The sequence below is a fragment of the Lepisma saccharinum genome, chromosome 6 (genome assembly GCF_977018435.1).
Source record: "Lepisma saccharinum chromosome 6, izLepSacc3.1, whole genome shotgun sequence".
NCBI classification, from domain to species: Eukaryota; Metazoa; Arthropoda; class Insecta; order Zygentoma; family Lepismatidae; genus Lepisma; species Lepisma saccharinum.
In genome coordinates this window covers 67,404,352-67,429,535 of record NC_139234.1, presented here as the reverse complement: position 1 = coordinate 67,429,535, position 25,184 = coordinate 67,404,352, and the positions used below count along the sequence as shown (strand labels likewise).

The following is a 25,184-nucleotide window of genomic DNA, read 5'->3' as shown; positions in this document are numbered from 1 at the left end:
AAAGCATTAATGTAATTGTAAAATATGGAATTTACTGTAATGCAAGGAGTGAAAATATAAACTTAGTCCGTCAGGTTCATTCCCAAACAACATTAAATAATGGAACGTAACGTGGACCGAGTATTATTCCATGTCGAGAACACGAGACATTACGATCGAGAATCTTCATCTCGTATTTCTCTTTGGCATCACTACTCAATTTACAGAGATGTATAACCGTGACTGGTATACAAGCCGCAGAATTGCAATGCTGTTTGGGTTGTCTAGTCACAAGGCGCTTGGTGGTCAGACATGGAAGGCTTGCTTCAGTGTTTCTTCAATAGGGTCGTTACAAGCCAGCTGTGTCCAAGACTGTACCGTACCTGCTTCAGTCGTCCAAAAATGTTTTCTCTCGTTTCAGGGATGGATCAAATGTATTTATTTATTTATTTTCTTTTATTTCTTTACTACAGAAAGGATGTTTAAGAGGTGATGAACTGATGATGATTCGAATTGAAAATGGGCAGTAAAAACGTAGTCGAAAGAAGGTGAAGTTGCAAAAAGAGCTGTTACGACCTTAAAAAAAGGTTAAAAAAGGAGCAATAAGCAAAAAAAAAAAAACCGCCGAAAAAGGCAAAAAAGAATAAATAAAATCCACCTTTTTCTGGCTTACAATGACCCAAAATGAAGATATGTTATGTTGGGCCTCGTCTTCGGACACTAGGGGAAAAACACGATTTTTCCTCAACTTCCGAGCCCTAGTCATAACATTTTCAGACTTCAAGCATGTGAATTGTTTAAACAAATCATATTTGATTTGATCTTGATTTTTGTTATTTAGCGTCGCTTTTCTGCAACTTTTGGCTAATCGTAACGAAGAGAAAAGTGATGATATGAAATTGATGAAGGGACACTCATAAAGAACATCCATACCCAGGACGAGATTCGAACTTGGGACTCCAGGCGTCGTAGTGCTAACCACTCCGCCTAAGAGGTCGGCTAAACGAATCAAAAGAATGCTTTGATTTTACTTTGCGAAGTTAGTATTGACGTGAATTTGAAGCAGTTATATTTGGAGTTTTAAGCCGAGGAATTGACGTCATGGCTTATTTTACTGGCACCGGGACATAAGCGCGTACTTCTGAATGTATGGGGGTGGAGACGGGCTTCCCCTGTTTTTTTCTCGATACCATTCATATATGAAACTGGTGAAGCACACTCGACTCTCAAGGACAACTCGATCCTGGAACTTACGGTGCTCGGCTGACGCGTGAGCTCTCTGTAATTGACGCATACACCGACCGCCCCCCTGTGTTATTTTCTGAAGAGCGTATTTGTTTTCTTGGAGATCGATACAAGTAGAAGAAATCTGCCAGCCAAGAAGTTACCTTGAATCCACCTTCCCTCCAGAACTGGTTCTCGCCGATAAACAGACCCGCCTACAAGAGCATTTGCTTTATTAATTATATCGATTTTCCACGACTGACCGGTCTTCTCTTTGAAGCTGTAAATAATAAGGTGGGGAACCTCGTTATAGATATGAACAGTTGGCATAACCGCCACAGAGGAAGAAAAGAGCGCAATTGTAACCATACGTCCCTGTAGGGGAGAAAAGGTGATGTGTGTACATTGATAAATCGATATGAAATGAAATGCATTTTTCGCATTGTGTTTCAGTAACGGCAGACGTTTACAAAGAATCAAAAGAAAGTAGATTCGATTCATGTTAAAAGAGACTGCATTTTTTTAAATGTATTTCTCGTATTCTTAACATGTATGGTTGTAATTATTCTCCTGATTTTGCTCTGTTTGTTTCTGTGAACGGACTCGTAGATTTTCAGTACAGAAGTTCGTTTCGTGGTGATACAGTCAGTCACATTATGTGAATTCTGTTGTGCCTAAAATGCTTAAGTGAGGGACAGAGTAACGTATCAAATTTAAAAAGTGTGTTCTGGTGCTCGGCCGTTATGTTTGCCCATTGGCGGATTATGGGGGTATGAAGGGTGATTTTTTTAAGGATAAATTTGATAAAGCTTAGATCCTTGATAACTTCAGAGAATTTTTCTCTGATTTTACACATTTCCATCCTTAGCTTGAATTACATTTATATCTGATAATGGTCTTGATAACCAATGCATAATTTGATGTAGTTGTAACTTTTGTTTTTCTTGTTATAATCAATGCATAATTTGATGTAGTTGTAACTTTTGTTTTTCTTGTTTTTTATCAATATATTTTGCATAAAATACTTATAATTGTTATATGTATAATTGTTTCAGCATAAATGCTATTCCTTAGCAGATGTAAGCTGGTATTCCTTTTCATCAGATAACCATAGCTTCCTACTGTGCTAGTACTTTAATTTGAATTCTGATTGGTTAATATTACACACCAGACAGGTATATATGAAAAAAGATGTGTCAGTCACGACTTCAGATTTAGCGGAGGGCATTTACCAAAGTGATTAGTGAGATAGATTAACATAATTGGTTGACCACGTTGTCTTCTCTCGATTTAATCCATACTTATTTTAACTTTTCATAGTAATAGGAGATTATGCAATAATGCAGTTTCAAAGTATCACATTCTCTAATTGGTCTATGTATCTACCTTAAGAGAAAGAGCCGCGGTAGCTCAGTCGTTCGAGACCCTCCCGGGGGTGAGAACCGGGATTTTTTTCACCTGTTCAAGCTGCTCCGGCGCCCACCCAGCGTCGTATAAAGTGGGTACCTGGAGGAAACTGGGGGGTAAAGGCGACCAGGGGCGTGGTGCTGATCACATCACCCCCACCTTTGGCCGTGATCAAGAAAGTGTGGGGCCCTAACTCCACACCCCCTATATGCCTTCATGGCGTGGTGCAAGGCACAGGGGAGCACTTTACTTTTTTAAACTTGTTATATGTACCTTAATATTTTATGCTCCTATGATGTAGAATGCTGATTCTGTCAAGATCCATGCGTGTCATCCTTAAGTCTTGCGAGGCTCATGCATTCATCGGTAATTGCTTTGATTGATTGATTGATTTTATTTTAAGTCGCTTTTCTGCCAGTTTTGGCTGATCAAACGGTGATGTGACATGATGAAATGGATGAAGGGTTAATCACAAACATACGACACAAAACAAACCCCACGGAGGATTATACTGGTTGTGAGTCCAGACGCCAGAACATCGTTAGTCTGCAAGAATGCAGTCCAGGTTGACATTTGGGTGCTTAGGGGAAAGTACACCCCGGGGTTGCTCTGTATAACTACAAGTTGACATAGTGTGTGCGCAATCGGCAATTTATATTATCTTCTTTATCCTTTTACTAACGTTGCTACCATCACGTTACATTATTTTCTAAAACCATAATTAACAATGACAAATGAAAATGTTGTCCACACGAAGAAAAACTCAGTAAGATACATCTTTGCTCAAGTGTGGACTGAAATGTCGTTATGTAGTGTGTTATGCTCTTAATGGAACACACACACAGGAGCTCAAAGACCACAAAAAAGAAAACTTGAATTGTTGAATCCCATGAAAGCACATCCGAAGTATGCCGTGTTGTTCACAGTAATAACATGACATCCTCTCATTCATTCTCGGCAAGCCCGTTTATCTGACTGCCATGCTCACTCCCCCCCCATTAATATGAACCAAATTTATCGTAGAGTTAACTTTTTTGCGTTAAAACTACGCAACACAGTTTACGAACCCTTGAACGGAACGTCACGAATAAGTTTTGAAGAAGTGCAATTTGGCATAGGCTATTCAAAATGAACGTATTGTGTCATAGGCGTAATTTGGACTTGCCTCCAAAATTTTCAGGCTTATTAAAATTTAGAAGATAGGGCATTTTTGTTAACCTCCTGGGACCTCATCACCAGGAGATCTTGAGCCGCGGTGGTCTAGTCAGTATGGCGACCCGAGTTCGATTCCCGGAATGGGTGATCTAAGGTCGGAATTTTTCAGGCCTTGTCTCCACATAAAATGGCTCCGGGCTCACCTAGCCTCAAATCAATGGGTACCTGAGGGGTAAAGGCGGCCGGAGCGTGGTGCTGATCACATCACATCCAAAATGGCCTAGATCGAGAATGTATGGGGCCCTACCCCTACATCCCCTAAATGTGTCTTCATGGCACGGGGAACTTTACCTTCCTGGGACCTGAGGAACTAGCAAATAGAGCTGTATTTATTATTTCTCAAAAGTATATTTGCAGGGATGGACAAGTTTTCGCTTCTGTCCTCCCAAATTTAAGCCCCTATTTCGATTCTCCCTCCTCCCCCCAAAAAATAATAGGCCCCACGTTTCGCCCATGTATCGTGTCCACTCTAACACGCCCACGAAGACAGCGTATATTTACATGTTATATGCAACCCAACACAACAGTGGCAGTACTCATTAACAAGACATGGCCTCCGTCCAGGCTCCCCCGTCTCGTCCTTCTAAGCTTATCAGATAGTAATTACTGCGGCTGCTAATGAGTCATTCAAGTCCATTACTTTCATTAGGAACTTGGTAAAGGAGTCACGCAACCTCTCAAGGGGGAAGGAAGGGGAGGGGGTATAATTAAATGCACAAGTTGTGTAAGGATAGCTATCTGCACCGTTGGTACATATTCTGGAAGTTGGGAAAACGAAGTCGGGCTTTTAGAATCGATTTTTCTCGTGTGTATCTATCACTCGTCCAGACCAAGGGTGCGGCTTTGTAGGCGACATTGTCAATCGACAAAGTCGTCGAAGTTCTACCCACTTCGGTAACCTAGCTGACCATATGACAGCGACAGAGTCTCACTCTTCGGTGTTTTGTCGCAAGACAAATTTGGAACTTATGATCTTATGATTACGTACAAACAGTAGATGTACTCGCAGTGTGATATTTATAAAAGTTTCCAGTGGGTGGATACTCTTGAAGCATCGGGATAAATAAATTATACATGTCGTTTCCTCCAAGAGTTAAACATGAGTTATTAGAAGGGAGATTGATGTAGAAACCAGAAGGGGAAATTCCCCCATCGCCCTTCAAATATCTTGTGTAGAAATTCCTGCGAAAAAAAAACAGGCTCTACCACGACTCGAACCTGCCATTACACTAACAACTGAGCTACCGAACCAGCTCTGTTTTTGCCTGAGTTACAGCTACTCTTTTAAAAACTGAATTACATTTGTTCAGTAACTCAGTTATAGTCATTTCAAAATGTGATGTAGTGAAATTTATTCATTTCCAAAAGTTACTGGTTACTGTTATTCATTTGAAAAAGTACTTGAGTTACAGTTATTCATATTACTGGTTAATATTATTCATTTCAAAAATGTAGCTGGTTACAGTGACTCATTTCGAAAAGTGCCTCCCTGGTGGCGCAGTGGCAACGCTGTCGCATTGTAATCAAGGGGTCCCGAGTTCGATACTCGAAGCATCGGGGTATTATATGAATTATACACTTCGTTTCCCCCAAGAGTTATACCTGGTGAAGGCACATTGCACAGTGGTTCGGATCCTACTTTAAACTGTAGGCCCAATCCCGTTCAGCATATATGTACATAACGTGGATAAGTAAGTCATTTCTAATTGGTAAGAGTTAGACAATTCAAATAGTGACTGAATTACAGATTTTCATTCCAAAAAGTAGTTACAGTTAGCGTTCTCGTGAAAGTTACTTTTTGCTTGCAGTTGCGTTACTCCTATATTATATATGTCTGTGCTCCACACCCACCTAGAGTCAATTCTGTCTCGGTACATGTGTATTTAAAAAGCCTTCATTGTTCTGAAGCAGCACTCAAAGAATTGGACGCTTCTTTTTCCACGTTCGTGAGGAAGGCCTTCTTCCACCTTGAGATCGTTATTCTTCCCCGCTTTGTGCCTTAGCTATTTTTGTTTTACAAAGGACATGCTTTCGGAGATGAAAGGCTAGCGCGCTTTGAATTAGTAATTTGCCAATTGAAATTCTATTAAGGTGTATCGTGCGAGGGGAAATCGATGACACGTTCCAATGTAAACTAACGCGGCCATTTATGTTCGAATTGCTCTTCAATTTATAGTACCTTGCATACTTTTATCAGTGTGCGTTGAACTGAAGGGGAACGTCCATCATAATCAATGCCAATAACGTGCCTACAAGATCTCCTGATGATGCTGATCGGGCCCTACTGGTTCTCGGTGGCGTAGGGGTAACGCTGCCTTCTAGTCAAGAGGCCCCGGGTTCGATCCGCTGTGGAGATACGGTGCAGTGGTTCGGATCCCACTTTAAATTGTAGGCCCGGTTCCGATTAGCCTGTCTGAGCATTAAGTGGAGTTAAACTTTCGACACGCTCACGCCACCAAAGCAAGTCTTCCTGCTTAGACTACTAGACAAGATGGACCCTCGGCCAGGCATTACCTCTCATATTGACTGCTTTCCCGAAACGCATACTGCGTTCGAAGACGGCCTACATATAACCACAAAGCACAATACGCTACCCTGAAGACGGAAACAGAACGAGTTTCTGAATTGCTGGTACGTAAGCGTGTATATGTATGCACACACACACGCACGCAAGCACATGTGTGAATCGACATACACACACCAGGCCCTTAGCCATAATTTTATTTCGGGGGGGGAGGGATTATCCCTTATCAGCAGCCGCCATCTAAAGGGGAAAAAGTGGAGGGGTAGAAGCCCCGAAGATGAATTTCTCAGTATATTTCTAATTATTATGCAAGATGTTAAATCCTGATAAGGAAGTAAAATTAATTACCACTATACACTATTTAAATTATATATTTGTAGGATTTGGGGGTGGTGGGGATTCAGCCCCCCGAGCCCTCCCCTTGGCTACGTATCTGACACACACACACACACTCACACACATTAACTGATCAGCGCTGGTTCATTCATGATGAATTGTTTGGACTTTTAACCACTGTACTCGTGTGCGTGTGTGTAAACAAGTATATTGGTTAAATGTCTAAACAATTCGTAATGAATTAGCAACCGCTGATTAGTTAGAATAAAGAAACTTTTAACAAACCATTAACAACTTCCTCATTATTTAACCGTTATTTTAATCTGTTGGGGAGAGTGGAAAATGCCAAAATAGACTGTTCACGCATGCGCAGCCCGGGAAAATGATGTGGCCAAAGTGACAGCTATATTTTCCTATGAGGTTTCACTAAATACCAAACAGATTAGATACCTGTCTGCAAGTTAATATAAACTTAGTTTAGCCTCATTACACATGCTTTTTTCACCACGGAGGAACCCATGTGGAGAAGTTGTCATGCAAATTCCTCCCTTTAGGGATGGCACCGACACCAGAACCATTTATTCTCAGGCAGCCAATGTAAATAGTGATAAAAATCAAAGGGTAATATACAGGGCTCGGAAGTTGAGGATAAATCCTTTTTTCCCTCGTGTCCGAAGACGAGGCCCAACATAATATATGTTCATTTTGGGTCATTGTAGGCCAGAAAAAGGTGGGTTTTATTTGTCCTTTTTTACCTTATTCGGCGTTTTTTGGCTTATTGGTCCTTTTTTAGCCTTTTTTTAGGTCTTAACGGCTTTTTTTTGCAACTTCACCTTCTTCTGGTTAGGCCAAATATGATTCTTCAAATATGATTTTTCAAATTATGTTAATCTAAAAAATATATAATGTCTGAAAGAAGAAAGAAAGCATTTCATTCATATAGTTTTTTCGCACTGTGTTTTCCATACCACCAGAATTTTGTCTTTTCTTTATTCATTAAATATGTAATTAAATCTGAAGTAATTAATTAATTTGGATTACATTTATACGTCCTTTTTTCCGTTTTTAGGTCCTTTTTTTTGATATTTTTAGGTCTTTTTATAGGTCTTTTTTTTTGGCAATTTATAGGTTTTCAACTTTCGAGCCCTAGTAATATAGCATGCAGCGTATATCCAAATTAAATTTCTGCTTTCTGAGTGATTATATTTGAGGCTTTGACCTTACAATAAAGAGACAACAGATGTTACTGTGGATGAGCTTATCTTGCTCGTTAAATTAGAGGTTGATGAAAAAATCAATTTCCTACAAGCAGTTACAATGTACGTCTGTACTACGAATTCTTAAGACGCCAGACGGCAAGGCGCCTGACTTCCGGGCACACGATCCTGCATCGATCCTCTATAGTGCCATGGACTACTGTGATATAGAGTAGCGTTTCTTCACCTATGGTACACGGACCTCAAAGAGTGCCTACGTGTCTGCGAAGACTTAAAGAAATGCTGCGAGGTTTTATTCTTGATTCGAGGATAAACCAATTTTTTAAAAAAAATATATGCTCCATGGCGTGCCACGGGTAACTAATTGATATTATTTTTTAACGTTTTTTAATTACCAGAGATTGTTTTAATTCAAAACTTCTTAATACACACTATTGCCAAAAAGTATGGAACTAATGGGAGAACTGATGAACAAGATATTTCCTTAATGCGAAACACCACCAGTCTTAACATTTCTTCAAGCGTTTCAGCATGTTTCCATTCACATTACTCAAGATGAATTCTACTGACTTACAACATTACGTAAATGTTTGATTTTAAAAAGGGCTACTTGGTAAAGTTCAGCTTGACTACAATTTGTCGGAAAGTTTGGCTCTAAATTAATTAATTTTTGTATTCAACTAAATCAGACTAAATCAGTTCCATCTATGATGAAGCAGACATTATTTTACACCCCCTTTGAAAGTGAATCTCTATACGATACATATTTGTCGCGATATTTGACGTCGGATAGGCAAATTGAGCAACGGCACAGGTTCTACATTCAATCGCTTATAATTACTGATAAATGCTTTATTTTTTTTTTAAATGTTCTGACTAAAAGTTTAATAATTTTTTGGGTAAAGTTTGATTCTTCAATAAAACAAGGGTGTCCCCATTTGAAAATAAAAATGAAGTTGATGTCCGTTTCAAACAGTGACGTATATTTTTCACATAGAACAATTATTTCGTTCTACACATATGCATTTTGGAGGTATTTATAATTTGCATTATATGTGGACCACCCTGTCATATTGAATATTTTTTTTGTAAATCTATTAATTCCAGTGTCCGAATTGAAGGTGGAACCTATGGAATCCTCTCTCTGGCTCTGCTTTTCTAGGTTGGTTCCCTTCCCAACGAGGGGAAGAATATTTGCTCTCCTCTGAAAATGTGTGTTATCATTTATTTTATTGTGTGCCAATCATTTTCAGTATTAGATCTTTATAATAAGGTGGTAGAGGTGATAACTGTACCTATTCAAGTCTTCATGAAAAGTGCCACCCTCGTGGCCGAGCGCATTCAGCCAAGGTTTCAGATTAGAATTCTAACCTATAGGCATTGGGGTTCATTTGCGAAGGTTACTTATTTTTTAAGTTTATTTTTAAGTTCACTTTTATGCACAGACAATCTAATCGCGACTGGACCTACAGTTGAAAGTGGGATCCGAGCAAGGTGCATAAAAATCATGATTTTTATTTAAAAAATCAGTTTTGATAATTTTTTTTATTTAAGTAGTTTTTTTAAAGAAGCACGTTAAAATTACTGATAAGGTTTCTGGCACCATATATATAGATATGTTTTTATTTTTCATAGAAAGGCTTTTTCTAGTAAACGGCTCTGTAAAATATTTGAACAGTTTGATTAAAGCGAATATAAAATTATATGCAAATATACGTTTTTCTGTTTCTGATACTATATATATGAACCAACTGTTGAAATGTTTCTTGAGTGTGTTAATGAAACTACAGGGTGGCTCAATAAGTCACTTAACACCCTCAGTAGAAGGCCACTGCGGCATGGAATTTGAAATTGGCGATGACCAATCGTTATCTGGCCAAGGGGGAACCACATTGACGCCACCCACACGGTCGGCGGCCATATTGATGTCCGCCATCTTGAATTCAACTTCAGAATTTTAAATGGGAAGGGGGTCGTGCGACATATCAAAATGGGCTAGAATTTCACGAGAAATGCAATGGTGAAGGTTTTTTCGACGTATCTTTAACCAGTAAAACGTTATGATTGAATTCTTGTACCAATTTGCTCCTTTTCGAGGTGTTAGAAAAATGCCTTAAAATTTGTTTAGCGCTTCGGTAATGCATCGAGATCAAAGTGACGTCTATGGAGAGACGTTCGCATGCCATTGCACATTACTTTAATCGGATACATCTATGAAGAACTGTGCATTATGAATGGTTGTCGCGAACAATTTACAGTGTGACGCTTCCATTGAATTAAAAGTCCTTCACAGTGACAAGGCTAATGTTTATGTTCATAAGGAAGTTTATAAACAGAATATGTGACCCTTGTCATCTGATAACTAACTTTGGACAAAAACAGGTTCATAACGTTCCCATAAGTGTTCTGGTGTTCTTCCCTATTGAAAAAAACTCTGTAAAAAGTACCTTCTTCCATAAGCAAGGATGAAAAAAACTGTTTATTTAACAAATCCAAGTAGCCCTAAGCATTTAAGGTTCCGTTGATGGAAAATTAACTAACCAATCGTGTTCCACACAGCACGCCACACCATTAACTTACCAACACTAACCATTCAGCTTTGATCTGTCGAAAATGGGTTATCAGATAAAAATCATCGAATATTCTGTTTATGAACTTCCTTATGAACATAAACATTAGCCTTGTCACTGTGAAGGACTTTTAATTCAATGGAAGCGTTGCTCTTTGTGAGTGACCCTTCATTATTTTCATCATATCATCACTCATCCTGATCTTTGCAATTAGGGAGGAGAGGAAGAGGAAAGGAGAAAATATATATGAGAAGCTAATTAATGATAAGTGAACAATTTTCCAACTTGGTCAAATAACGGCCCCTCTCCTCGACCCTTTCTGTGGACACCCATAGTTAGAGTCTGTTAAAAATGCTACACGTTACATCGCTACATTTCCGCTACATTGAAAATTAATTACCATAAAATAAAATTTAAAGAGAAAACTGTTCAAGAAACGTTGACTAAAATGTGGGACCACTGTCTGTGTCACTTGAACACCAATGTGCAAGTTCAAATGGGTTAACTAAACCTCAACACGAAAACTAGCTATAGCAAACACTATATAACTACAGTGTTCAAAGGTTATTCGTGCAGCTAAATCTACATATTTTACAGCTACTAGTAGCTTGATTAGCATAGTACTTCGATCCACTGAATTAAAACAAGAAACGTAACAATATTCAGAATTCTTGTAAAGTATTTAAGGAATGATGGCATTTAACAAACGCTTCACGAAATCTGTAACACTAATTTATGATGTAAAATGTATGCTTATGAACTCACATAATGAACGTTATTACTAACACGAAGTATTATTTTCATCACTGAAAATGCAGAGGGAACCGCATATTTTTATTAGTAATGTATAGCAGACTTGAAAAAAATATATACATAACCCCACGTTGCATAATACTTTCTTCGTTAACCTTTTTATGATTTTGCTGTTATGAAAAATACAATCGTTGATTGTGAACGTGCTGCATCTACTTTAAACAAAATGAAAACTGTAACAACTAACGATAGTAAAAAATGGAACGAGAAAATTCAAATGCATCCATTGTATTATTATGGCGTAGCAAATTTTGATGTGTATATGGGAGCAGTGTGTACAGAGAATGTGCAACCTTTACAGTTTTTTTTGCGTTAAACAAACCCGAATCGTAATATTTTCCCAGTAAGATTTGTACACATGTACTATTGCTGCCTTTGTTCTGTTGCACACTTTTTGAAACTTCCCTTTTCAAAAATAGAATAAATAGAAATCCAAAATATTACTTATCTGTCATTTGTCTGAATATTAGTGACGGTTGTTCTTAGTAGTAAGCAATCTTAATCGGACATTATCCATTGTCTGTTCCTTTTTTTTATCTATATTCTATCTCTACTTTTTGAGACGTCGTCGCCTTTTAATCAAAGGGAAGGGTCTCGGGACCTCCCTGATGGCGTAGTGGTAACGTCGTCGCCTTGTAACAATGGGGTCCCGGGTTCGATACCCGGTGGAGGCACATAGTGGTTCGGACCCAACTTTGAATTGTAGTACCAGTCCCAATTAGCCTTTCTGCGCATAAAGCGGACTTAAAAAACAAAATCAATCGACTACTTCGGAGAGAACACGCAGCGATAGAATATATGATTTTAAAAAGTAGAGAATTAATAACTCTATTGATATTGCCTGCTAAAATCTAGGTTGAGTTTGGTTTTAAGTTCACTTTATTCACAGAAAGACTAATCAGGACTGGAGCTAAAGGTAAAAAGTGTTCCCCTGTACTTAGCACCACGCCATGAAGGCGTATAGGGGGTGTGGGGGTAACCCCCACACTTTCTTGATCCGGTCGTGAGTGGGGGTGATGTGATCAGCATCACGCCCCTGACCACCTTTACCCCCCCAGGGTTTCCCCCAGGTACCCATGTCATTCGACGCTGGGTGGGCGCCGGAGCTACAGTTTAAAATCGAATCCTAACCACTATGTGCCTCACCGGGTATCGAGCTCGGGATCTCTTGATCACAAGGCGCTAGTAACTAGGAAACAATTCAGTATTGGTTAAAATTTACAATTTGAACACTGTAAAAATTAAGGTTTGTAAGATTATTTGAACTCTTGTAGGTAGTAATTGTGGAGGCAAATAGTGGTTCAGATCCCACTTTAAACCGTGGGTACAGTCCTAGTTTATCTGTGCACACAGTGAACTTAAAACAAAGTCTGAAGTCTGTCATATAATTATTTGATATATATTATAAGGTTCACACCAATATTTTTATATGTATGTGCCTGTGACATCGCGCGGAATAGACTTTTATAAACAACTGACTGGGTTGGTTGGTTGATTTGGTGTTTAAGTCCACTTAATGAACAATAAGGCCAATCGAAGTGGGATCCGAACCACTATGTGCTTCCACTGGGTATCGAACCCGGGACCTCGTGATTACAAGGCGATATATATGGAGGAAGACACGGGAAATGTATTCATCGCTATCTATATAAGATGTGTGAAATAATAGTACATTAAAACACACTGAAAAACAATAGTTATTTTGCGAAATAAGTATACATAGCGTTTCACTCAATATTCGATCCAGTAGTCCTGTTCTACTTGTGTTCCCTTTTTTATGGGCGCGAAAGATGGGCTCACTGTGTCTGTCGAAATTGATTAAATAGTAACTACACATACATTTCCTTATTGAGTGTTGTTCTTTGTATGTCATAAGCGTATTGGAAAAATAAAATTATGTTGATGAGTATTATCGCACGACAAGCATTACGCAAGATTAATATGTTTTTGTACGACGCAAATGCAACTTCGGCTGAACTTCATGTACGCATTACACAGCAGTCAACCTAATGCGGGGAAGACATGTTAAACACACCACACTTTACAGTAACATGTTTAATTAAAGGAACAAAACCGTTTCTTTTTAACTTCCCCGACTGTTTTAGTAATTGTTTTTTGTTATGCCAGCGATCAAGGTACATTGGTATATAATCATTTGGATGCACTTCAGACGTGTTGACTGACCACTGTAATCGAAACTGCTGATATTACAACACGAAACAATAGATTTAAATGATAAAATTGCACCTATTAAGTATTAGTGATTTCTGGCTAACAGTCTAGCATTTTTTCGTACTTATAGGCATTATTGGAAAACAGAATTCGAGGCTACGATTATAAATTGCAATGGCGCTTTCGCATGTCACCAGAAGCATTGCTGGTTCATTATTAACTTACTTCTAAACCAACGATTCTCTCCTTACGTGACTGAAAAACCAATTATTATTCATGGGAATTCCAGAACCGTTGTTGAATTATTGGTATTTTAGAACACAAGGGACCGACTAGTTGTTTGGTTTCGCAAATATGCACGAGCACTGTGAAATGACGGTCATTTAAATTTCGGTGCAGTTCTGTAATTGTTTGTAATCCTTATCAGCTGGCTTTGGATAGGTTCGTAGAGGAAATGCCACTTCTACCTTCAGGTACCTGTGGTAGTTTGTAATGGAAATCAATTGCGCGAGAGATTTTCTTTCTTTTTGCGTCATTAGAAAGGTTTTAGTTCTCTCGTTTCAGTGACAGCGACACTCAGTTCGCCACTATTAAGATACTCAGCAGTCGGATGCTGAAGTATATTGTCTACAGAGTCATGATCCGGTCTCCGATGACCTGCTGGCTTTCCTCGGGCTTGCTGTCCGACGCACAGTACTTGCACCTCATCTTGGAATCGTCCCCAACCTTCACGGAATGGGTGCACATCAACAGGGTGACGAAGGAGAGGACGAAGAGACAGACGGGGACGACGGCCGCTATGAGCAGCTCCAGCCTCGTCTTCTCCAGGTTGAACCGGGTGATGACGAAATCCGGCTTGTCCGGGTTGTGAAAGCAGGGGAACCGCGACGGAGCCGTGTTGTTGTCCCCGTCCTTTCCGTAGGTCCTGTTGAACACTTTGCACTCCCCTCGCAGGGTGTTGACGCACCCTTCCAGGTTGATGCGCAGCTTGGTCTCGTTGAAGATCGTGAGGCTGGTGTCCATTGCGATGGCCTCCGGGTCGTCGAGACCCGTCCGGTCGTCGCTGTTCTCGTAGATCTCCCAGAGTTGGGTGAAGTTCATGTACGGCCACGGGACGTCCTTCTTCGCCAGCGTCGTCCCGTTGATGCAGTCGGTGGCTTTGATCTCTTGATTTTGGCGGTCGATGCTTACGGTCAAGCACGACGCCATCATGATCCGATCCTCCGTAGGGTACCACTGATCCGTGCCGTTTTGGGTGCTGACGGCGTGCGAGCATCGTGAGGTGATGATGTCGTTGCCGAATCTGAGGAACATGTTGGTGTTGGCGGTCGGGATGTTCTTGCAGACCCGATCGCACCCGAAGAACTTGCTGAACTTTCTGCAGTAGGACCTGTTGCACTCGAAGTAGCCCTCCATGTCCTCGTTGTCCTTGTCGGAGTCCAAGACGTGCCTCGAGAGCTCGTAGTGGCAGGAGAAGTTGCCGGTGAGGTTGTAGCAGAACCTCTTGGGGCAGTTGAAGATCCCGGTGAGGCCCTTGCAGGAGGAAGCGTCGTTGCAGTTGTACAGGGGAAGGTTCTCCAGCTGGATGGGAGGACACAGGCTGTACCGGGTGTTGGTGCAGTTCTTGAAGGTCAGGTCGGAGCCGTTCCGACGCACCGTGACCAGGATCTGGGTGCAGGCGAGGTTGGACTTGGAGAGGCACCATTCTCCGCAGGAGCTCCAGGTGCAGGTGCGAACGTTGGTGGCGTTAGTCGTTTGGCACATGACCGGCACCGGGTCGATCCCGTACCCGAAGGCTCTCTTTGACGGAAGGTAGATGGCGAACGTGAGGTACACGAGGGCGACGCTGCTCAGCACGACGGTCAGCTGGCAGAGGCAGATTGTCCCGCAGATTCTCTTGTCCTGCTCCGGCACCAGACGCGGCTTCTCCTTCCGACCCATGGCGCCACGATAAGGCGGCAAACGCGCGTCTCCTGTCGCGCCGACACAGAAAATGACTTGGGAACTGGCACGTTGCCTGTTGTTACGTAGATGCACGTTGCCATGGTGACAAGTGTCGGAAAGTGTCTTCGCGCAAGTACCGCACGTGTGTCTGTGGTGCGCCGTCGTGCACCGCCACGGTCTTGTCTCTAACTTATCGAACAACGGGACATCGTTTGTGTGACATTCTTCGACATGAATCGAAGTTCAATTATGAGCTAATATCCGTAACGGCGATGTTGAAAGATGGGAGATTACCTAACAATAAAACTGACAACCGTTGCTGTCGGATTTTTAATTACTTGATTAATGATCAAATTCAGCGGTTAATGGAACAACGAAGCGATATATTAATTAGAAGGGACACGGTATAGCACCGCCTTCTTTTTGGAATATTTAGAACGAGAAAGAATGGTTGTCCCAACAAAGACGTCTATTTGGGAGGGTGGGGAGAGGGAGAGTGAATATTAAATTGGGAAGGAAAGGGTTCCTTGTCCCCTTTGAAGTACTTTGGGGAACAGTAAGTGCCTTGTTTTAGGAATTCTTTAAATGAATAGAGTATATATAGAATACAGTATATAGCACAAAGAGTGGTCAACTTTTGGCGGCCCCAGTGGCGGAGTGGTTAGCACATCGCGCTACGACGCCAGGGGTCCCGGGTTCGAATCCTGCCCTGGGCATGGATATTTGTGAGTGTCCATTCATCATTTCATCACTCATCCACATCTTCGCAAATTAGCCAAAAGTGGCACAAGAAGCGAAGTAAAATAAAGCAAATCAAATTATAAAAGAAAGTAGTCAACTTTTCCCCCCCTCCAACTCATTAATCGTTTATTAGACAGTCTCAGTGAGGTTACTCATACAAGAGGTTGGAACATCGCAGGAAGTAAGCAATGGCAACCGAAGGAATAAGTAAAAAAGGTTTCGGAAAACTTATTTTTTGTTGCACCAGAGTTCATATTTTGAATCGACTAAATTTTTTGTTACACACATACATATAGTAAGTTTATGGAGGGTATCTCGGTGGTCCAGTCGGTATGCCGTCTGACTACCACGCGAGAGACCGGGATTCGATTCCCGAGGTGGGTAATTTCAGATGGAAACTTTTCCATCAATATCCCTGCATGGAGTTCCTCTCGGGTTAACCTAGTCTTCAATAAATACCCACCTTGGAGCATGGTGCTGATCACATCATCTCCACAAACTGTCGAGATCGAGCGTGAACCTGCCCATACCCTCATATGTCTTCATGGCGTGTTTCAACGTGCAGATGCTTCCCCGATGGCGTAGTGTCGTAATGTCTCCGTAATCAAGGGGTTCCGGGTTCGATATCCGGTGGAGGAATATATTGGTTCGATCCAGTCCTAATTAGCCTATCTGTTCATAAAGTGGAGGAGGCAGCACTGCCTTCATGTATGTGTCTGTGTGTGTGTGTGTGTTTGTGTATGTGTATGTGAGTTAATAAAAAATAATTTAAAGTATAATTACTGAAGATTGAAAACAGTTCGTCAATCTTGCCCCACCCCCAAATCAACGCCGGTGTCTCCTGGAAAAAAGCAGAATGTTTTTTCGGGACATGTTAATTGTGCTTCAAAATATGCCCCCCTATTTTTATCAACAGGCTGCCAAGCCTAAGGCCATTCTCATTAGTAGGGAGCGGCAGTTGATGAAATGTAATTTTTTTCTGACATATTGGACACGATGCCCATTAAATATACACAATATTACACATCGTCTAGAATCCAAAAAAGGTAATTTTAAAGTGTATTTTTTGCATTTTGTGCCAATTTTCCGGTTTTAGGTCATTTTCCTCGATTTTCGGCATTTTCCCGTCATTTTTAACATTTTTCGGTGTATTGTTTCGTCATATTTTGTCACTTCTTTCATTTTTCTTGAGTCTTTTCACCAAGGTGAACATAGGCCTATATATACGCGTATTTCGCAGGATTGCAATTTACGAGCAAAATAAATCCTGAACGGGTGATATCCGAGGTACTTTTTCCTGGGGGGGGGGGGGGGTGCGTGTGTATGAACCCTTTCTCGGATGCGTCCCTGATTTTGGTTTCCCTACTTTTTTATACAATTTGTTAAATTACTAAACAAAAATTGTCTTACGTGGATCGCGATAATTTCTTTTTCTTTACAGTGCCACAGAAACACACCACACTACATCACCAGTCAAAGATGCGGGAAATTAATGCATTTTACACCAATTCATTCAGTGCATACGACTTTTTCATTAAATTGTTTTACAATTATTCGGTTGTTCCCATTGGAAATACTCGTTGCATATTTTAATTGAATGTGCGTGTGGTATCATTTGGTGCCTTTTTTTAATGCAAGATTGCATTTTGTTCAATTTCCTTTTCATTTCAATTTTTAACCTGAAACTAACAAATTTAATGCTCATTTTTTACGTCATTTTTTCCCATTTTTTAGGACATTCTATAGGTCATATACCTATATTGTTTAGGTCATCAACTTCTGCTCCCTACTCATTAGCCATGATGGCTTTTTTCACGACTGTTATTATGCAGAGTGGGTGCTAAGTGATAGCGTCTTTCATGTAACGTTCCTCGCGGTTACCTAAGGTGCGGAAAAGAGAACGTAGCATTTCTTCGGCCTCCTCCGCGAGACATGAAATCAGCGGGAACGAACTGTAGACACTCCTATGTTAATTGGCGATTTAATGATTGATTGATTTTCTTTTGTTTTACTTCACTTTTCTGCCACTTTTGGCTTATCGCGAATATGAGGATGAGTGATGATATGATGAAATTGATGAAGTAGCACTCGCAAAGAACACCCATGTCAAGCGCAGGTCGACAATTTGCGATATTTTAATACTTCATATCGAGTAAATTCCTTAATTTTAGACAAGAAAGATTTCAAATGAGAAGGGACCACTGCTTATTCTTACTGACATTTTATTGATAGTTTTATAAGTCACCTAAGTTTTGACATCATTGTATACGGGTGACAATCACCATTTATTTATTAACGTCTTATTTTAAATGGCGGAGCTAAGACCGTACAGAGCCTTTTCTTTCACTCAACCATGGGGATAGATTTTGCGTTTCATGGGGATGAAAGTCCTTCCCCTCTTTCTTTAATTGACCCATAAGTAGGGACCTTGATTTTCGCAAATGCGATAACACCGAAGATTGTTATTTACTGCAAAAAGTTTTTATGAATGTGCGATGACATGTTCTGAACACATTCCAAATTCAAATACTTAGGAGTAATATTAACAAGTGAAAATTATATTAAAGAGGAAATAAAAAGTAGGCTTAATTCAGGAAATGCATGTTACTTCTCTCTTCATAAACTTTTGTCTTCTCGTTTAATATCTAAGAAACTAAAAGTTAATATATACAAAACAGTAATTTTGCCTGTAATATTATTTGGGTGTAAAACTTGGTCCCTTACATTGAAAGAGGAACATAAATTGAGAGTATTTGAAAATAAGGTCCTTAGGAAAATATTTGGACCTAAAAGGGATGAGGAGACAGGTGAGTGGAGAAGGTTACATAATTTAGAACAACATAATTTGTATTCATGTCCAGATATTATTAGAATAATTAAATCAAGAAGACTTAGGTGGGCAGGCCATGTGGCACGAATGGGAGAGGAAAGAGGAGTTCATAGGATTCTTGTTGGGAAACCTGATGGTAAGAGACCTATAGGAAGGCCAATACGAAGATGGAGGGACAACGTTGAGATAGACCTCCTGAAGGAAATCGGTAGGGATGGAAAAGATTGGTTGGTTGATTTGGTGTTTTAAGTCCACTTTATGCACAGTAAGGCTAATCGGGACTGGACCCACTGTTTAAAGTGGGATCCGAACCACTATGTGCCTCCACCGGGTATCGAACCCAGGACTCCTTGATTACAAGGCGACGACGCTACCACTGTGCCATCGGGGAAGCCCAGGATGGAAAAGAGTATATAGATCTTGCTCAAGATAGGGACAGATGGAAGGCCTGTGTTGCTGCAGCCATGAACCTTCTGGTTTAAGAAGGCTAGAGAGTTAGTTAGTTAGTTATACTTCAATATTCATATCCATATGTCAAAGGGCCGATTTTTTTTAAAAAAAAAACAAGAAAATGATAGGAGAAGAAATTTATTGTGATTGATAAAGAAGTACATACCTTGGCTATTTTTCAACGTAGTCACCATTAACCTCCAGACATTTCTGATAGCGTGGCACAAGCTTCCGTATACCCTCTGCGTAAAAATCTGCTGCCTAAGAGTGCACCCAGTCCAGAACTGATGTCTTGAGCACGTCACTGTCGTTGAAACGCTTCGATGCAAGCCACTTTTGCAGGTAAAGAAAATGAAAGAAGTCTCTGGGGGCAAGGTCGGGGCTGTAAGGGGGATGATTGAATAGTTCTCATCGAAATCTTTCAATTGTGTCAACAGTACGAGCTGCTGTGTGTGGGCGGGCGTTGTCATGGATCAGAAAAATTCCAGAGCGTAGCATTCCTCTCCCCCGATTTTGGATGGCACGTCGAAGATTATTCAGTGTTTCTCAATACACCTCTGCTAATACACCTCTGCTGTAATTGTTCGTCCTGGTTCCAAGAATTCCACAAAAATCACACCCTTTTGGTCCCAAAACACGGTTGCCATAATTTTGGGAACTGATGGTGTTTGTTTGAATTTCTTCGCTTTAGGAGAACCAGAGTACCGCCATTGCATTGACTGCTGCTTCGACTCCCCAGTGGCGTACGATATCCACGTTTCATCCCCCGTCACTATGTGCGAAAAGAGGTCATCCCCATTCTCCCCCCCCCCCAGCGGGCCAAAAAATCACGTGCAGCTGTCCTTCTTTGCTCTTTGTGAGCGTTTGTCAGCATTTTTGGTACCCACCTCGCACACAGTTTGTGATACCCCAGGTTGTCAGTCACAATTCGTTGCACTGTTTTCTCAGACACTTCTGGAAACTCTTTGGCGAGTTCAGATATTGTGAACCGGCGATTGAAACGCACTTTCTCGTTAACGCTTTCTACCAGATTGTCCGTCTGAACACTAGGCCTTCTGCTATGCTCATCGTCATGGACATTTGAACGCCCTTCCCGAAACACCCTGCACCATTGCCTGACCTTCCCTTCACTCATCACTGTCGGTCCATAAATGGCACACAATTCCCGATGGATGTCAGCTGCATTCTGTCCTTTGCGTTCAGAAATCGTATGACAGATTTCACTTCACATTTGGCGGGATTTTGTATTACGGCAGCCATTTCACCTTACTGCTACTCCCATGTAGGCAACCCCACTCTGAAGATTCTATCTCTGTTGCAAGCACAGAATACTAGGGCATGCTCCTACGCATGCTCAACTTCATCAGTGTTGCCAACCCCGTGTAAAAAATTATCAGCCCCCCTTTTTTTCATATTCCATAGTGAATATATTACATACATATAACAATCATTAGTTTAATTCTCCTATCAGAAAAATAATGATCATTTATTGTTATAGTTGTGTGGTGAATTTCTATTTCTTTCTTTTTCTTTGTACATACCAATAATTCTTTGCTTACATTTATATAATGTGATTTTTTTGACTGAACATATTCCAAATTAGCATGTCAAATTCTGATAATGTAATCAACCACAAATTTACTTGTATGTGTGTGACATGTATATTTGTAGATGTAACTTTTAAATGTAATTAGTGGAGACCTATAATTGGGCAGCTAAATGCCTGTTGGTCCCCCCAAACTTAAATAAATAAATAAACTGGGACTGCAGTGGGTTTGGAAGGTACAAAATAATATGTGTAGTTATGTGACTGATAAAGGTCTCATTACAATGTACGTACCAGGGTGAGTCAAAAGTCCCTTTACACCTCCTATAAAATGTAAGGGAGTTATGCTGGGTACATTTGGTCATGATAGAAACATGTTAGGCCCAGAGGACACCATAGTAGCATGTGTCAAGCAGAGGTACGTGATATTGTTGGCCCTCATATTGAATTCAACTCAAATGCTTTGAATGGAAAGGGGTGATGTGATAAATCAAATCAGGCTAGAATTTCACGAGAAATGCAGTGGCGAAGGTTTTTCCAATGTATCTTTAACCAGCAAAAAGCAATGATTGAATGCTTTTAGACATTTTTCTCCTTTTCAAGGTGTTAGAAAAAAAAAGCATTAGAATGCCTCTAACGTATTAGGAATGCATCGAGATCACACTGATGCTTTTGAATAGTTGATTTGTTATTGTTATTGATTTGGTGTTTTAAGTCCACTTTATGCACAGTATGGCTAATCGGGACTGGACCTACAGTTTAAAGTGGGATCCGAACCACTTGTGCGTCCACCGGGTATCGAACCTGGGACCCCTTGATTACAAGGCTATGACGCTACCACTGCGCCATGGGGGAGGCCCTTGAATAGTTGAATATTGTGAATGATGTGTCAAACCATTACAGTGTGATGCTTCCTTTGGAATGAAAAGTGCTTCACAGTGACGAGGCTAATTTTATGTTAATGGTGAAATTTGTGTTTTAGAGTATAGCATGGTGTGCGAAATATATTTTTTTCACAAATTTTGGCGATGACATGTTTTAAGGTATTCAAGGTCAAAGGTCAAGGCTACGTGACAAAATTTTCTTGTTATCCAAAGGTAGGTTTGTTACATATCATTGGAAAGTTTGTTCCATTCCTTGCACAATAAACTTCATTTCAGCTTCCTAGCCCAAATAGGAGCAGAGTTACTGCACATTTAGTATAGCTAAACGAGCTCAGATATGACAATTTCTGCAAAATTTGACCTTAAATAATTTGACAATTACAAGACAAACGAGACTCAAAATTTTCAGTTACTAAATTCCATGCATACTTTTAACTCTCCAAATTTCATGAAAATCGGAGATGGTCAGGTTGAAAATTGCACATATCTGTTATCTGTGTTGATTTGGCATGGAATGACTCATTTGCAATTTTATATTGGATTAATATAATGTCGGTACCAGTAAATTTTATATTGGTACTTCATGGGCATCGAAAAAATTAATATCTGTCCATCTCTAGTTAGAATCAAATATTATATGCTAGAAACACTAATCAAATGCATGTATTTAGAAAGTAGTTCCTCATATATTTTGGAATAAAGGGGAACATAGTCATCTTTGGCATATTGTTTGTGCTATTTTTAACTTAGCTTGTAAAAACTGCAATCTGGACACAAATGCAAGTGTGGTAGTCACATCATGATTGCGCCTCTGCATTTTTCTTTTGCAGAAGTTGGAACAAGATGAAGATGATAATTACTTGAATTCCTCTTGGGCTGATAGTAACAGCTTGAAGCGTTCCGTTCATGGTGTTGCAGACATCTCTTGGAAGCCAAAGTAACCAAAGGTAAACTCTGTGTCAATTGCATGAATGGAGGTGAAAAAGCTTTGCATTTATGAATTAATGATTAATGAGACTGCATCTTTCTTTGCGTTATCTCATACCATGCATACCACTTACAAACCTTGGACATAAAATATGATTCTGGAAGAATATGATTTTTGACTAACTGAAGTTGTGCCTGATTATGGCTAATGCACAAATTTATATCCAGTTTGCATGTGTTGTTGTAACATATGAGAGAAGGTGATAACTAAGGACAATTTCTGCATGCATTCATGCTACACACGTAATGGAAGTACATTTCTATCCATAAGAGAGAAGTATAAATATCAATTGTAATAGCATACCAAGAGAATATTTTTTCATTGAAAAATGAGAAATATATTACAAAATAATACTGAATGTTACTCTTTAAGGTGTTTGTGACATTTTGCAACTACCACCTTAATAGTAATATTTATTGTATAATTTTGTAATCTCTAACATTGGTTATGTAAACTTTTTAAGAACATTGACTGAACAATGTAATTTTAAAATGTCTGATAGAATTATAGGACCTAGATTAGTTCTATTCACTACTTTGCTATAGAGTTCTCTGCTTTTTACATACTTTATATGTAACAATATTGTTTTTGTTTCTAACAAGTTGCTGTAGTTTTAAACAATATTGTCCTTTGTTGTTTGAGGCAAAATTGAGAGTAAAAAATATGTATTGTGGGTTGATAATCCATAATATAATTTTGTCAGGATATACTTATGTCTTGTGCATTAAGGCATCAAAATTCTCAGGTTTGTAATATCTAGCAGACTCTCAAACTGCTGTACGAGCAATTTAAGAGCCTGTGTGTTAATTAAAAATTGAAGTCCTATGATATAATTTTATATGGTTTTAGATTAATATCCTTTGAACTTTACTGTCTGAAAATTTTCACTTCCTCTTTCCTCAATATAAATACTGATTAGCATTTCAACAATGTAAGGAAATAATATTTTTAATGTGCACATCACTTATTCTGTTATTGTCACATCGTTTGTAAGCAATATGAGTTTTGGTGTGTTTTATTTGTTGTGTTGTGCTTAAGTAATATTGTACCATAATATAATTTTGTACATAAAAGTGTTATGTAATATCGCAAGTTTATTTGAAATCAATAAATATTAATTTTGGAAATTGTGAGTTGTTTTTTTAAGATGAATATTTGCTAGTCATGGCCAACCAACATGATTTTCATAGAGAAGTCATTCTGCATTAATCATTCTTATGTTTCTGCAAAAACACAGGAATATACAATTAACTAAAGCAATAAATTAAATGTAGGGTTGGAAGAGATTAGTCAGTAGGGAACTGTATTGGTACCTGTCAGTAATTCTTATTGATGTTTTATTTATATAAATAGCATGTAATTGACTGCATAACAATGCTATTATGAATTGTTTTTCTTATAGTTTATGGTCCTTAGAAGCTCATAAACACAATTTTTATGTAACATTTATTCTAAGTGTCTGTTGCAGGGAGTGTGTATTCTCCCAAAATGTTACATCGAAAATCGTGTTTGTTCTTGTAAGAACTGTAAACTACAAGAAAAAGTATTCTACAATGGAAGCAATATGAACATACAAGAAAAATGTTGTTATGTTTTTAAGCTTATTAATGTTGTGGCATGATTATTGTGCCTTGGTGGTGTAAAATATATTTCTACACTCACAGTTCATTTGTCTAAGACACAGTCCACTAGTGCCAGTCGGACATTCATTGAAGGGAGAATGAATGAATGATTAAGATTTTTAATCACATATTTACCTATTTTACATTGGATCACGCGGTTTTCGAAAATTAACCTTGACACTTGGTTGGCAATTAGCTTCTAATGGATCATTTCTAGACTTCAAAGTTGAAATATTTTGCACCAAATCATACTCCAATGAATACAGATGAAGGCGATCTTCTATAACCAGATGGTTAGCACTCGCACCTTTGGTGTGGTCCTAGGTTTGATTTCCGGTGGGTACTCCCAAAATTTCAGCATTGGCCCAGTGTCGTGAGGACAATTGGGGAGCTAATTGAAAAGAAGAAGTAGTGAGCTCTGACCACCACAACCAGAAAACAGTGGCAATGGGAATGGATGTGCTGATCATGCGCCACCCAATGAAGTGCCGCTCTGGCAGACCCTGGCCCTCAGAGGGCGTTACAGACCAAGTGTCAATGTATGAAAGACATAAAACATAATATTTTTCACTTTTGTAATGCTTAATAAATTATAAGAATAAAGTTAATAACATTTTCAATGCCTTGTTTGTTTTTAAAAGGCTGATTTCAGTAAAAATTTGGCATATTAATAGGTCTTTTAGATTAATATATGTATATTATCACAAAAAATAAAATGTAGT

General features: G+C 39.4%; 2 protein-coding genes across 2 annotated transcripts in view; one reads left to right on the top strand and one right to left on the bottom strand.

The window, feature by feature from the left end:
* LOC145989443 (cilia- and flagella-associated protein 298) overlaps positions 1-23,927 on the top strand; it is an 80,515-nt gene extending 56,588 nt beyond the window's left edge. Inside the window, exon 5 of the mRNA XM_083124788.1 lies at positions 22,683-23,927. Within this exon, the coding sequence (XP_082980914.1) occupies positions 22,683-22,793 (111 nt within the window). The 3' untranslated portion in view covers positions 22,794-23,927. The remainder of the gene's footprint in view (positions 1-22,682) is intronic.
* On the bottom strand, positions 13,987-15,430 carry LOC145989442 (uncharacterized). The gene has a single exon (XM_083124787.1). It carries the CDS (start codon positions 15,396-15,398, stop codon positions 14,085-14,087), a length of 1,314 nt encoding a protein of 437 aa, XP_082980913.1. The 5' UTR covers positions 15,399-15,430; the 3' UTR covers positions 13,987-14,084.
* Positions 23,928-25,184: the final 1,257 nt, after the last annotated feature.

What these genes read in the sequence shown, in the direction of transcription:
- LOC145989442 (XM_083124787.1), bottom strand. Translation starts at nt 15,398, where the DNA reads ATGGGTCGGAAGGAGAAGCCGCGTCTGGTGCCGGAGCAGGACAAGAGA.